The 13,435-nt window shown below is 43.4% G+C and overlaps 1 protein-coding gene across 2 annotated transcripts in view; it reads right to left on the minus strand.

The window, feature by feature from the left end:
• Positions 1-13,435, minus strand: part of ARHGAP31 (Rho GTPase activating protein 31) — a 100,348-nt gene that overhangs the window by 50,870 nt on the left and 36,043 nt on the right. For both annotated transcript variants that reach the window (XM_090056650.1, XM_090056660.1), the window contains exons 2-3: positions 3,124-3,226; positions 2,435-2,579 (exon numbers count right to left, since the gene is read on the minus strand). In XM_090056650.1, coding sequence (XP_089912776.1) covers positions 2,435-2,579; positions 3,124-3,226 — 248 coding nt within the window. The remainder of the gene's footprint in view (positions 1-2,434; positions 2,580-3,123; positions 3,227-13,435) is intronic.

Consider the following 13,435-nt stretch of genomic DNA (forward strand, 5'->3'; position numbering starts at 1 on the left):
TCAACTGAAACCATTGATTCAGCCCCAAATGAAACAGTTCATTTAGTTTGGGGGGTGGTCTTTAACCCCTTTTCTTTTCTCTTGCTGAAATCAAATTTAGATCCATTTCAAAATGAAGGTGGCTTTCAGAATGAAAAGCTGAAACATTTCATTTAGACATTGTGAAAGATTTGGACTTTTTGACCTTTTATCTTTTGGCCAAATCTATTCATCAAATTTGACCCAAATTTGCAAAATAATGTCAGTCACCCCAAGCCTGCATTTCTCAGCAAACTTAAAAATGTCATTAAGATCTACTTGTTATTCCCCCTCCTCAGCATTCGTCTATCAGTCAGCACTGGCAGACACAATGATGCTTGCCACTTGCTGCTCACAAAGAGGCACTATTCAATAAATAATAATCAAAAAATACCTCATATCTTTTTTTTTTTTACATTCTCACTAACTTTGAGCATCTTGATGTTGTAGTCCTAATTTAAGATCGAGAAACCAATTTTTAAAGGTGCTTTGGACTCCCTCTGTCACTGATGTCAACAAGAGTTTGGCTACACAACCCCATGGGGAACTTAAAGTTGAAATGGTTTTGCTATATTTGAATCATTCTCAGTTTATTCACTCAAAACAATTACAGCATAGCAGCTGCTGCCCTCTTGAAAGATTCTCCTCCTGCAAGGGCTCCAAATATAAGTGTGTCCACACTGAAGAATTTTCCCATAGTGCCCTTCATCTCAAAGGACAGCAAAGTATTTTACTGTGCACATCATTTGACACTACAGGTAGCAACACCTATAATTAAGGTTGTTCAACACTACCTTCCCATTATAAGCCCCTGTTTCGGTTTCCTATAACTTTGTCAAACTTTATCACTTTGTCAAACTTTATCACCTTTGAAACCAAAACTTCAGCCTAAGGCAGATCCCTGGCATGGAAAATTTCACTTCAAAGTGTTGGTTAAAGTTTGAACAAGTGACTGGCAACCAAAACCAGATGTTATCGTGGAAAGCGTCAGGCTACCTTAGCTAGGAGTCAGTACTTGTGCTGCATGTAATAAAATATTTCTACTCATCAAATCATGCATCCCATATAAAGCTCCAACCATGGACCTCAACACTGATGTAAAGAAGCTCAGCTACAGGGCTCATGGTCTATTTTTCTGCTCCCAGACCCCAACTGTATCCTCAGTAATCCACAGTCAGTTGGCAGAATGGAGTTATTACACTTTGAATTTTGAGTCTCTTTAAATGTGGTTAAAGATTTCTGCTTAAACAGCTGACATCTTCCTTACATTCATGATGTGATCACTCTGGCCTTGACTCTCCGTTCCCTTGGATCTTCTACCCTCATTTGTGCCAGTACAAACTAGGTGAAAAGTACCACTGCTCCAGAAAGACAGCTGCTTTGCACTCACCATGCACTCACTGATGCAAATGACTTCACAAGGTGCAGAGAACAAGGAATCCAGGCCTTCCTGATTAGAATTATTATCCACTGGCATTCACAAAGATTGTAAGCAAAGAAAAGACATGGGAGAAAAAAAAACACAAAATGAAAGAGTAATGGAGGAAAGGGGACATTGAGAGACGGGAGCATCCAACTAGATGGAGCTTCCTGTGCCAGCAAGTGCAGTCCTCTGCATTCAAAGGCAATTATTGGCCCACAGCATCTCCAGAATTGTCACTTTCAAACTGAACTGCCACTTCAAATCCAAAAGGAGAAAAAAAAATAAATGAGAGAAAAAAAGGGCGAGGGGGAGACAGAGTGGAAAACATGAAGTGTACAACAAAGAGAAAGGAAGTTATAAGTATGAGAAAGAGGGAAAGGACAGAGGGAAAGAAACAGAAAAAAAAGAAAGCAATAGACAAAGTGAGAGGGAATGTGGATGGCTCGTTTTATATACATATATATATACGTACACACATATACACACACACATACACACACACACACACACACACATATATATATTGGGGGGGTGTATATGTGTGTATGTGTGTGACCACATCTACACAACAGTCTTACTGCACAGTAGCTCATTACTACTGCACAGTAGCATCATGTGACACAAACCATGAAGTGACACTGCTGCACAGCAGTAATGACCTACTGCACAGTCAGCATCACCAAAAAGCCATATGGAGATGCTACTGCACATGCAGCAACACCAGATACTGCACAATCATTTAGTACTTGGGTATGCAAGTGCTAAATGACTGCACAATAACAACTGCACAGTCAGTGTCTTGTGTAGATACAGCCTGTATAGACATATATGTATGTACGTATGTATGTATACATGTACATATGTATAGACAAACACACATACACACCAGAAACAGAGCCAGCAGGAGACTGAAACACAAAAAGAGCCATCACTGGAAAATTTTTAACACACCAAGTCCATGCACTGGGCTGTGAAGAGACAAAAAAGGCTCACCGTGAATTTCTTGTAGAGTTCATAAGTGAGGAGGGGGTTGGGCAGCTCCCTGAAGTACAGCTTGCAGAGTGACCCCACACAGTGAATATCTTGGAGGTAAACTTCCCTTGTGAGGTCTGGACATTGGTCAGAAACAAATTCCTGCCTGAAACAACACAGACCGAGACATAACAGAGTAGAAGAATAGGACTGGCAGTAGTCCATACCTGGTTGGCTGTCACAGGTAGAGGGAAACAAACAGGAGAAGCTGGAGAGCACAGATCTGCCCTTGTGTTACCTGCAGTCCCTACCAGAACACGTCCTGGGCTCAGTTTCCAAGTCTCATTCGGTTTCTGGCTTCCCTCACACAACTCTGCTGCTGGGCCACAATACTGACATACAGGGATTTTGCCCTACTCAGAGCAAGAGCAGGTATCTCTATGTCAAGAGCTGGATATGCCCAGGCTTCTCCATTAATGGATTTAGATGGAAATGCTTCTCCTGGGACACAAGATGTGTTGGTTTTGGGCTTTACCAGCCTTAGGAACCAAGGTTGCCTGTAATCCAGGACTCCTTTCTACCAAAGCCTGGCCCTGCTGCCCTTGCTATCCACCAAGGGACAAGATTCAACATAATGCCTGGACAAGTCCTAGAAAATGATACACAGCAGTACCACTAAGTCTCTTTCATGTCTGGCAATCTGCCCTTACCTCAGCTTCTGGATGTTGGATGTTATGCCAGAGAGCCGGTAGATCCCATCCACAATGCCGTGAGTTTCAATGAACTCCGCACAGCTCCTCAGCACGTAGGGGACTGAGAATGGAAAAGAGTAATATGTCAGCAGCGAAAGCAGAGAGAGACCATTTCATGACGGGCCTCTAAGGAGTCAATCTCATAAAGCAGCAAATGGGGAAAAGTATTGAAATGGACATAATACAGAATGAAAAATATAAAATCCCCCAAAGTAGTCACAAACTGATTCAGAGAGCTAGTCAGTAAATAACCCAATGGTGTTGCACTGCAGTACCTACAGTCTTCATCCGCTATGACAATCACTGAGCCTGATGCCAAGAAGGCTTTTCTGGAAATACCTGGAAAATCAAAAAAGGCTTTTTTTTCCAGCAGGGAAAGTGTTTTCATTCTAACTGGAAACATGAAGTAGCAGGAATCCCCCCAGAAGAGCTATTCTTATGTGATCTCCAGATTGGGTGTGTTGAGCCAACGGGTCTGATTAATTTGGAGAAAATTAAAGAAATACTGCACTTCTCTGAGAGCCAAGGTACTCAAATGATTAGCGCTCATCACCTAGACAGGGGAGATCAAATTGGAAAAGGAGCCAGATTCACAGAGGACCATCAGCTTCAAAAGAGCTCCACCAAACCAATAACAACAGTAGAGCTGATCCTTAGAGTAGATATGAGCTCAAGCAACTCAGTTCATCTCCAGATCTCGACCCAAAGTTCATCTGTGTTTAAGTGTGGAGATTTGGCTTCTCCCACTACGCAAGTATAAAAGCCAATCATTCTTTTGGGCTGATCTGTCATGACAGTACCAGATAAGACACTCAGCAACAATACTACTACTAATAATAGCCGAGTTGTTCCCTACTCAATGCTGGAAACTATATTAACACAACATTAAACCTGAGCAATTACGATCACAGAACAGTGAGTAAATACAGATGTTATGGTTCCTTACAGGAGCATTAACACAGCCATACTGAGCATCCTGTATGTTTTCAGAGACAAACAGTAATAGATTAAGCTAGACATTTAACCAGAAAGCCAGGCGCAGCAATTACTGCATCTGTGGAATGCCACAAAGTGAAAGCTTCTGGCTGATCCTTGCCTGAGTTTTTGTGGTTATAAGCCTGCAATCATAATATCACATTAGCACACAATTGAGACATGTAGGGCCCCAAATTGGCAGTCCAAGGCAGGGCTGAGTGTAACAGTATGGATGCAGTTCCAATGCACAGGAGAGGAGTCCAGGGAGCTTTCCCAGAGGGGCTGCTGTGCATCTCTAGTGGGCCAAGGTATATAGCTTCCTAGGGACTATTTAGGGTCATATGGATACAGTGGCATCTTAGGAAATGATGAATAAGGGCCATTAGCAAAACTGTATTTATTTATTTATTTTTATTCTCAAGTATTTTGCTATTTAGTAAAGCAAGACTCCTGCACCACCCCTTTTAGCATCCACAAAGGGACCAGGCAAAGTGAAAAACTGTGGAGAGCACAAAGGGGGTGGACAGCTTTGCATTCTGTGAAAAGCCATGGCAGATGCCTCTGAGGCACTTTGGATGAGACTTTCCTCACTTTCAAATCATTTTCACTCCAGCCCTTACAAAGCAAGCCAAGCCAAAGTACTGGTCTTCAGCAAGGTCTCTGCCCATACCAAGAATTCGGTGTCAAACTGCTCTATCTCCTCCTTCACACAAAAAAGGGACTAGACATTCACTAAGTGGGCCACCAAGGTTTCCCACCACAGTGGAGCCTTCACGTACCACAGACTTTGCTCTATCACGTCTGCACCATTCCTCATTCAGGAGCCATGTATGAGATGCAGAAGAAGGAGGTATGGTCTGAACACTGTTGCTTCCCAGCAATCCCCCCACCTGCCAGAATGGTCACTTCAAGAAGCAATTCAGGACTGAGGATCAGACTGGCCCAAAGATAACCTAAAGCCAACTTTACAGCTCCCCATACGTAGGAACAGAACTGACTTCAGGAGAACCTAACCACAGGAGCTGGCCTCAGGGTCACTGAGATTTTGGTTTGATTGCTTCCCAACAGGAAACATTCTTTTTTACTCATTCTCCCACAACTAAAAGAGAAAAATGGGGAAAAATTGGATTTTCCTCACACTTAACTCCCGCTAATAATAATCATACTATAACACATCTTGGAGCAGAACCCAACATGGAAAATTTCAGCACCGAAGGTGACTGCTACGAAAAAGTTATGAACATGCAAATGCACAGGAGAGAAATATAGAAATATTCCCAGCTCTAAATGTAGCTGGCGCTTCCAGGCATCTGTTTTAATATATATTTAGTTGGCTATATAAAAAAGTGTATCGCTCCTTCCAGTAGCATACTGACAAGTCACACAAATTAAATGAACACCAAGGCATAAACGCTTATCACCCCTTTGAGCTGCCAAGTGAAACAAATCCCATCTGTATAGCTCCTTACAGTTTCCCTAAGCTACCCCCTTCCTGAAAGCAGGAGTATTAAGAGCATTTGCCACATGACATGAAAGTCAAGAGACTTTAGCTGTGTCAGAGCTATCTCCATCCACTCAGCAAGGAGGCCCTTCTTCTTTTTCTCTTACGTGCTTCTCTAGGTGATTACATCAGTAAGCCCCAACTGATGATTTAGTACAGTCCCTGCTGCTTGGGGAAGTCAGCCCCTTTACCACTCCTCTGCCATTGCTGTCGGAGTAAGGGTGTCCTCATGGGTCCCAATTGTGTGGCTGGGTCCTCTCAAATACACAGAACTCCAGCAATGCCTCAACCAAAAAAAGGCCTATCAGCAATTACCCTGAAAGTCCCATGATCTAAACAGATCTGATTCCCCTCTGGAGATCTCCATGGAGTTTCATTGGGATGGCAGAGAAGAGAATTTGTGTGGATCTTTAGAGGCAAAGACTCACTGTACCACCTTGGGATGGTCTTGAAGTCCCCTGAGCAGATGGATGAGAACTATTCTTCCATCGCCATCTACCATAATACCTGCTTATTTCTCTACCATAATAACAGTTTTCACTAGGAATGCTGAAGCAGCCTGTATAACATCCAGGATGCACGGGAACAAGAGACAGAGGTTTCTCAGCACGGGTACCATGGGTACAGAACTCTGCCTTGCATGATAACTCAGTCTCACAGCCTTCGAGAAGAACGGTGTGACCCACCCATTCACAGTCACACTAGCACTGCTCTGCCATCAGGGGCAGCTGCACTAATAACAGATGTGGAAGGAGACAGATGGTTAAAGAAGGAAATTTCCTTCCACCTGTCCCTCCTAAAAACCTTTTGACAGAGAGAAGAGAGAGTGAAACAAACAGAAGACCCTTCCATCTTTGAGTAGGACTGAGAGTCAGTTATCTTTTAGCAGGTGCTCACATCCTGTGATTAGCATGTTGCACATAAATAGCTAAAACAACAAATGGCTTTTCCCATCTTGACAAACTGAATCTATTTGGACTGCAAGCACTTTGTAGCGGGAACTGTATGTGTATGGCACCTAACATAGTAAGAGCAACAGCAGTAGAAATACGTTAATAATGATAACAGCAATAGCAATAATCTAAGATAGATCCATATTAATTTCAAATCTGTTCTGGTGCAAAGGCAGATGAATAACTACTTGCCACATGGAAGAGGAAGAGAAAGATTATGTTCAAGTTAAAGCTAAATAGTGAAGACTATGAAAAAAAACAGTTGAAAGTATCTAGATCAGAGATAGGCAAGCCCTAGCACACATGCCAGAGAGTGGCATGCAAAGGCATATTGCTTGACATGTGTGCCTGGGGGTGGACAGTGGGAGGGAGGCCACAAGGGGCCCAGTGCTTGTTGTGGCAGTACAGTCCCCACCCCTTCTCCACTGTCCTCTTCAAGGTGTGCGTGCACCCACCATTGCCAGTGAGTCCAGCCCGGACTGCATGGACCCTGGTACAGCTGCTTGCAGCCTCCCTACCAGCTGCAGGGAGGGTTGGCAGGTGGCAGGGGCATGCCCAGAGCCCAGGCTAGCTGTAGCAGGCAGCCTGGAAGCTGCAAGCAGCTTCACTGGGATCTGTGGAGCCCTTGTCCAGTTTGTTGCTGGCAGTGGGCACACGAGCCTTAGAGCAGACAGCAGGGAAAGCGCTAAGGCTGCTCTGCCACAAGAATCAGGCCCCTCACAGCTGCCCCACCACCCTCCCCTGGCACACCAACATCTTACAAGTCAAGGTTGCAGGTGTTTTTGACACACTGCCCAAAAACGGTGCTGACCCCTCATCTAAATGTCATAGTAATATGGTTTGTGCCTAAAATATTAGTCTCTAATTATTGAGATAAAAGATAAACTCAAGAAAAAATGTTCCATGTATTAAAAGGCCATTCAAACATAACCTTTTGGTCTTCCCAGAATAAGAGCCCATTACAAGCTCTTCAGAGCCTGAAGCTTGCCTGGAGTTTACTTGCAACAAGAAGTATCAGGCAGGTGAATGAGCCTCTTACATACCCACTGTAAGAACTGACTCCATCTGAGGAAGCCAAGTGAGCAAGAGAAGGGACCTGAGGGGCCTCAGGTCAGCAGCAAACCTTTTCAATGTATTTTTTTTTATTTAAACATCTGTGTGGAGACAGCATTCATGAAACAAAGGTGCTGACAGCAATGGAGGCAACCCAGCAGAGCAGAACTAGGTAATGCATACTCGGGTCCTGCTTTTCTGGTCATGGGCTGTCCACATATGCTACTGTCTACAGTGCCCACCTCCCCTCCCCCTCCCCACCCCCGCTATTCCTGCCCTGCACAGCTCTGCCAGTACCCCTTACTTTTCTTCTGCAGCACCCCCCGCAAATCAAGTCCTGACATCTAAAACATTTCTGCCAAGAGGCCCAAGACACTCCATCATTATGCACATAATTTCCTGCTATTCCAGGTCTTTTGCATAGAAACGGTCAATTGTGCCAAATCATGTGGGGGTTTTGTGATGTCCAAAAAAGTCCAGATGGGGTTCATTTCTTTTATGACCAAAAATGACAAACTTAACCTCAGGTCCCAAGTGGTGTATGTACTGTATCACCTTCCTGTAAAACAAGCCCCAAAGTGCAGCATTTCTATTAAACAAAAGCAAAAGAAGCATTCTCTTTCTGCAGAACCTACTGCCCTGAAATCAGGGCTAAGCAACTGTAATCTCTAGGACACTAGGGAAAAGTAGGCTTCCAAAGGTAGCGGCCATTGGCCAACTCTCCCTCCCCAGTATGAGAGATTCTGGCAGATCGACTCTTTCAGTCATTCCTAGGAATGAACCAGAACCAAAACAATGTGTCTAATCAAACCTGAGTTTTGGGAAGTTGAGATCCAAATAAGCACACTGCAGGAGGATTCCCCTGCCATAAAGAGCCAAAGAAAACCCTGGATTTCTGAGGAAGTACAGAGTTGGATTTGAACTCTGTAGCAACTTGTGCCAGTGAGTTTGTGTGTGTGTGTGTAAGGGAGAGAGAGAAAGAAAGAGAGAGAAGAAGAGAGGGCGAAATGGGGGTGGGTAATTCAGTCTTCATGAGTTTCTATAATTAAAGCTATGCTGGAGGCTTGGAAGTTGGATGAGGCAGCTGCTGTAACACAGACCCTGCTTGTTCTGCCAGACAGGCAAACTGTCCTCATTTAAAACTACAATAGAAACCAGATGGAGAAGAAGAAGGGAGTGTGGAAGCAGGCATCAGTCAGAGGGAAATAGAGTTATAAACACCATGTACAGAGAAAATGATACTTCTCTTCCCCTGAGATAAAAATAGAGGGGACAGGGAGTTACTGGGAAAAGGTTCGTCTCACTGAATGCCCACACCTCCAGGGTCTTGAGGTATGGGGGCGGATTTTTCCCTTTGCCCTTCTGCATCTTTCCCAGGGAAGATGCACAAGTGGGGGGAGAGAGATCTTTGGTAATGAGTTGCTGGTTTATACAATGGGTTAAGATATTTTTATGCCCCTTTTAACCGCATTTTAATCCTAGATAAATGCAACCCTAGAAACAGCTGACTGAAATACAAAATTTCTATTTTGCAGGAAATGTCAACATTTTGATTATTTTTGGGGGGGTCCAAACTGGAAGAAAAACACATATTTAGAAAAAATCCTACAAACCAAACATTCTTTAAAAATCATTTTAGAAATTTTCATTTCAAAATGTATCTTTTTCATATTTTATACTATTTTGCTTGTTTTATATTAATTTGTGACATGCCTCTAGCAGCACACAATATCACAGTGTAATAGTCAAAATATTCTATTGTTTGATTTTAAAATGCTAAAAATATCAGTTTTAAAATAAAAAATATATAAAAGAATTAAAGAGCTGTAGAACCAGAAGGGACCCATAGGATCAAGGAGACACTTTGATCTAAAAAATAAAATACGATGTTTCAACCTTCATGAACTAAGCAGCTGCTTAAATGAATAACATACAATTTACAATATAATCAATAATACATTGATCTGCCCTCATAATTACAAAAATGGATAACATTATCTTACTAACTGCAATATAGCTGAGATAATGTTGTTGTACTAACTAATTTTTGCATTTCCTGCTTCTTGTGACTTTAATCATCATCCTTACTGCTGTATTATCAAGGACTTTTGCAATTCTTTTTTCTTTTCAAGGAGAGCAAGAAGAGAGGCTCAATAGAGTACTTTCAGAATTGAAATATTATGCATGTGATTTTTAAACATACATTCAGTCAATGAGAGTTTGCATTTATATAGAGTTTCAACAGAGGATTTCAAAGCATTTTGCAAAGCTGAGATTATTATTCCTCATTTGCAAATGAGAAAGCAAGGTTTAGAGTGGAATAGACCCTTTCACAGCCACAGAGGAAATCAGTGACTCTTGGAGAATACAGCCCAAAAGCTGGTCTGCATCCAGATTTTGTTCCAGTAAAAATGTTGCATTTTTGCCAGGATGATTGACTATGCTGGTAGAAGACATGTATGGATACAATTATGCTAATATAAAGATGATTTATACTAGTATGCCTTATTCTCCTTCTCATCCAGGAATACTAACAAGAGCACATATGTACCAATATAACAGCATCCATGTTAAAGAGGTTGTAGTGCCGTAGCTGTGCTAGCACAGTTAAAGTAGTACAACACTGGTGTATGGACAAGTCAGAAAAACCCAACTCACAGTTCACACTGCTTTACAATATACTCAGTCTCCCTTGCCCAACATGGTGTGAGGTCGTTCACACCCTTGCAGAGGACTGGAAAAGACTACCAAGTCAGAACCACACAGCTGTCCACTTTGCACCTATGGATATGAATGACCCAACAAGGTGCAAGCCCACCAATCCCATCTGCTCCTCCCTAGGGATGCACCACCTTAGCTGTGGATTGCACAGAAGTTCAGAACCTTCCCTTCCCTCCCACCATTCACTGAAGTTCCCAGATGTTAATGCCCAGCTGTTGATTTCCCAACTTCCCATCAGGTTCATTGCAAATTTGTAACTGCTGTGAACACAGTCCACTTCCCCCAGTCCTATCTCACTTGTACTAAATGGCCTCTCTGTTGGCAGCCTTAGCAGACAAGCCAAGGCCTCCATTCACTGCAGAGCCTGAATTCTCCTTTGCCCTGCAAAGTCAGACATGAGGACTGAGAGATGAAGCCGTCTATCAGAGCAACACTGTGGGATGCAGGCATAGCTGTAACCACTGTGGGCACGAACAGAGGGCTTCAGTCTCTGGGGCTGTCAGTGCAGCTCAGCACTAATTCACTCAACAGAAGCAGCAAAAATAAACCACCTCACCATCCATTTCCAATGTTTATTTTGGCTGCAATGGCCAAGCTACCGGAACCCCCACACACCTGTGTTTGAACAGTAAGGGATAGCTAAACAACATCAAATGGGTTTTGAAACAAATCACCCTGTTGAAGTCTTCCTTCCCTCTTCCCACTTGGCTGCTACCAGCTTAGTTAAAAAGATGAATAGCTGGCACTGCTGTGTTCCTGTCTGTGCAGCCAGAACAACTGATTCGCCACATAACCCACATACGTCCTCATCTTCTCTTTTCATTTCTGTGGGAATCAGTGCTACAGCATCACTAGCTTTTCCGCAGAAATACCCCTCATAATCTACCCCAGCAATTCTGGGTGGGAAAAGCATTCAAGAAGAACAGGCTAGATCCTGACAAGGGCCAAGTTATTCTCAGCTCTCACTGTCTATATGAGGCAATGAATGTGCCCTGGACATTTCAGGGTCTTGTCTTTTGATTCTAGCTTCTTACATTTTACTCCAACATTGACTTCTTGGGGTCAAATTTGCGTTTCATTGAAGCCAGTGGTAAAAACCTCAATAAACTTCAGATACCAAGATTTTGCTCTTTGATATTGTACATATATTGCCTTCAATGAACACATCCTGGGTGCGTCTACACATGCACCCAACTGCACAGTTGTTACTGCACAGTCATTAAGTACTTGCTGCTTTAGCAAGTAATCAATGACTGCATAATAACGGCCGGTACTGCACAGTCCTGGCACTGCACAGTCCTGGCACTGTACAGGTCTTTTCCAACCCTACTGCACAGTAGCAACGAGCTCAAATTGTTGCTAAAATTAGGCCTAGAAATAAAGAGCTGTTGAACCATAAGATTTGCCAAAACAGATCTGAACCATAAAATCCAGTATCTAGCCTTCTGTAATGGCCAATGACAGGTATTCACAGAGAAGCAGAAAGACTTTACAGTGCATCTGACCAATAGATCCTTACTTTCTCATCTCCTCATGCCATTAACTTATGCCCTGAAATGCAAAATAAGAGCCAGAGGTCTTCAAGCAGATTCCGAAGCCCTGCCCCCAGCAGGGATGGTATGAATAGTTAAAACCACCCCTCTGAAATATGGTTATTGCCATAATACCCCAACAGGCAAGACTTTTGGAAAGAAATTAGGCTAAACCTACAACACATCTTTCTCAGGGAAAAAAAATCCTGCTTTGTCCCCAAGGAATGGACTCAGTGGTCTAATAGAATCATGCTCACATCTGTCTTCTAGGATTACATGCTTCAGGCATCTTGGGAAACCGGTGCTTGAGCAGAATGTTGACTTGAGTACAGTGACATACCATGGGTCTCCGGTGCCTGGGGGGGCCAATGGTTGCATTTGCTCTCCCCGCCCCACCCCCCCCTTCCTTCTTGTAGCAATACTTACAGTCACATCACACGATAAGAACTCTGAAGGGCCCGGCCAGTCATGACCAACTTGCGCCCCCGCCTCCCCGCCAGTCCACCACTGCTGGAGCATGGCTTCAATTAACCAGTTGCTTTACAACAGGACTCAGTTGCAAGCATATGAGAGAGCTCTATGTGGACTTTTTTAGCAGACGTGAAGTAATATACCATATAATGACTCCCCTGCGGTCAATTCCTGGACACTTGAGGAATAACTGTGCCAGGATGCTGCTATTACAAAGTCCCACACTTAACCTTGCTTCAGATGACACGTAGTAAAAATCAACAAAAAGTGCTGTGACCACATGCAGAATTGAGCAGATACAATACCCGCAAGGGAGTGCTCAGAGTAGATGAGTGACAGAGCTGGCTTGAGAACTATAAGGGGTAACACTGTAGTATTTGGATAGTTTCCATTGATGGAGTCTCTGTTTGAATCCCCCTGAATGCCCCCTGACCCGTCAGAATCAATAAATAAGTCTATAAACATCAGGTCTTACATTATGTCTGCTTCTTTCTTTCCCAGTCCTTTCCTCACCTCATCTGCCTTCTGCTTCTCCTTTCCCTCCCTCTGTTAAAATGAACAGACAAGAGCATATGCTACATTAGCCCACTTTAGTGAAGCAGAAAAATATATGGCTTTGGGATATTTCCCTCTCTCTCTGCAGCTCTTAACCCATGAATTGCAACTCCAAAGGGCATCAGTAGCAGTTATGCAGTCAGCAGCAAACCTGCTTCCACTTGCTGTTTACTGGCAACCAGTCCTACCCAATATATTATCATACCAGTTCCCTCCCTCCTGGGAGACCATGGAAGCCAGTGTCTCGTTTGTGGTACAGGACCTGTTCCAAAAGGCTTCTGGAGTCTAGAGATATAGGAGAAAAAAACACTTGAGCTTTTTCAAGCCCTTGGTGGTCCAGGCTGATTCATCCCCGGATGCAACATTTTGTTCAGTCTCATTTTCAGTGTGCCCAGCCGTGAGGGTTGCCATCATTTTCTTCTTAATAAAGGTTTGGAGTTCTCACTAGTAGGAAGTGGATCTGGTTGCATAGGTTCTGGGGTTCATCTGAAGAAAACCAGCAGCAGGTA

The sequence above is a fragment of the Crocodylus siamensis genome, chromosome 1 (genome assembly GCF_052110815.1).
Source record: "Crocodylus siamensis isolate JL-2025a chromosome 1, ASM5211081v1, whole genome shotgun sequence".
Lineage (NCBI taxonomy): Eukaryota > Metazoa > Chordata > Crocodylia > Crocodylidae > Crocodylus > Crocodylus siamensis.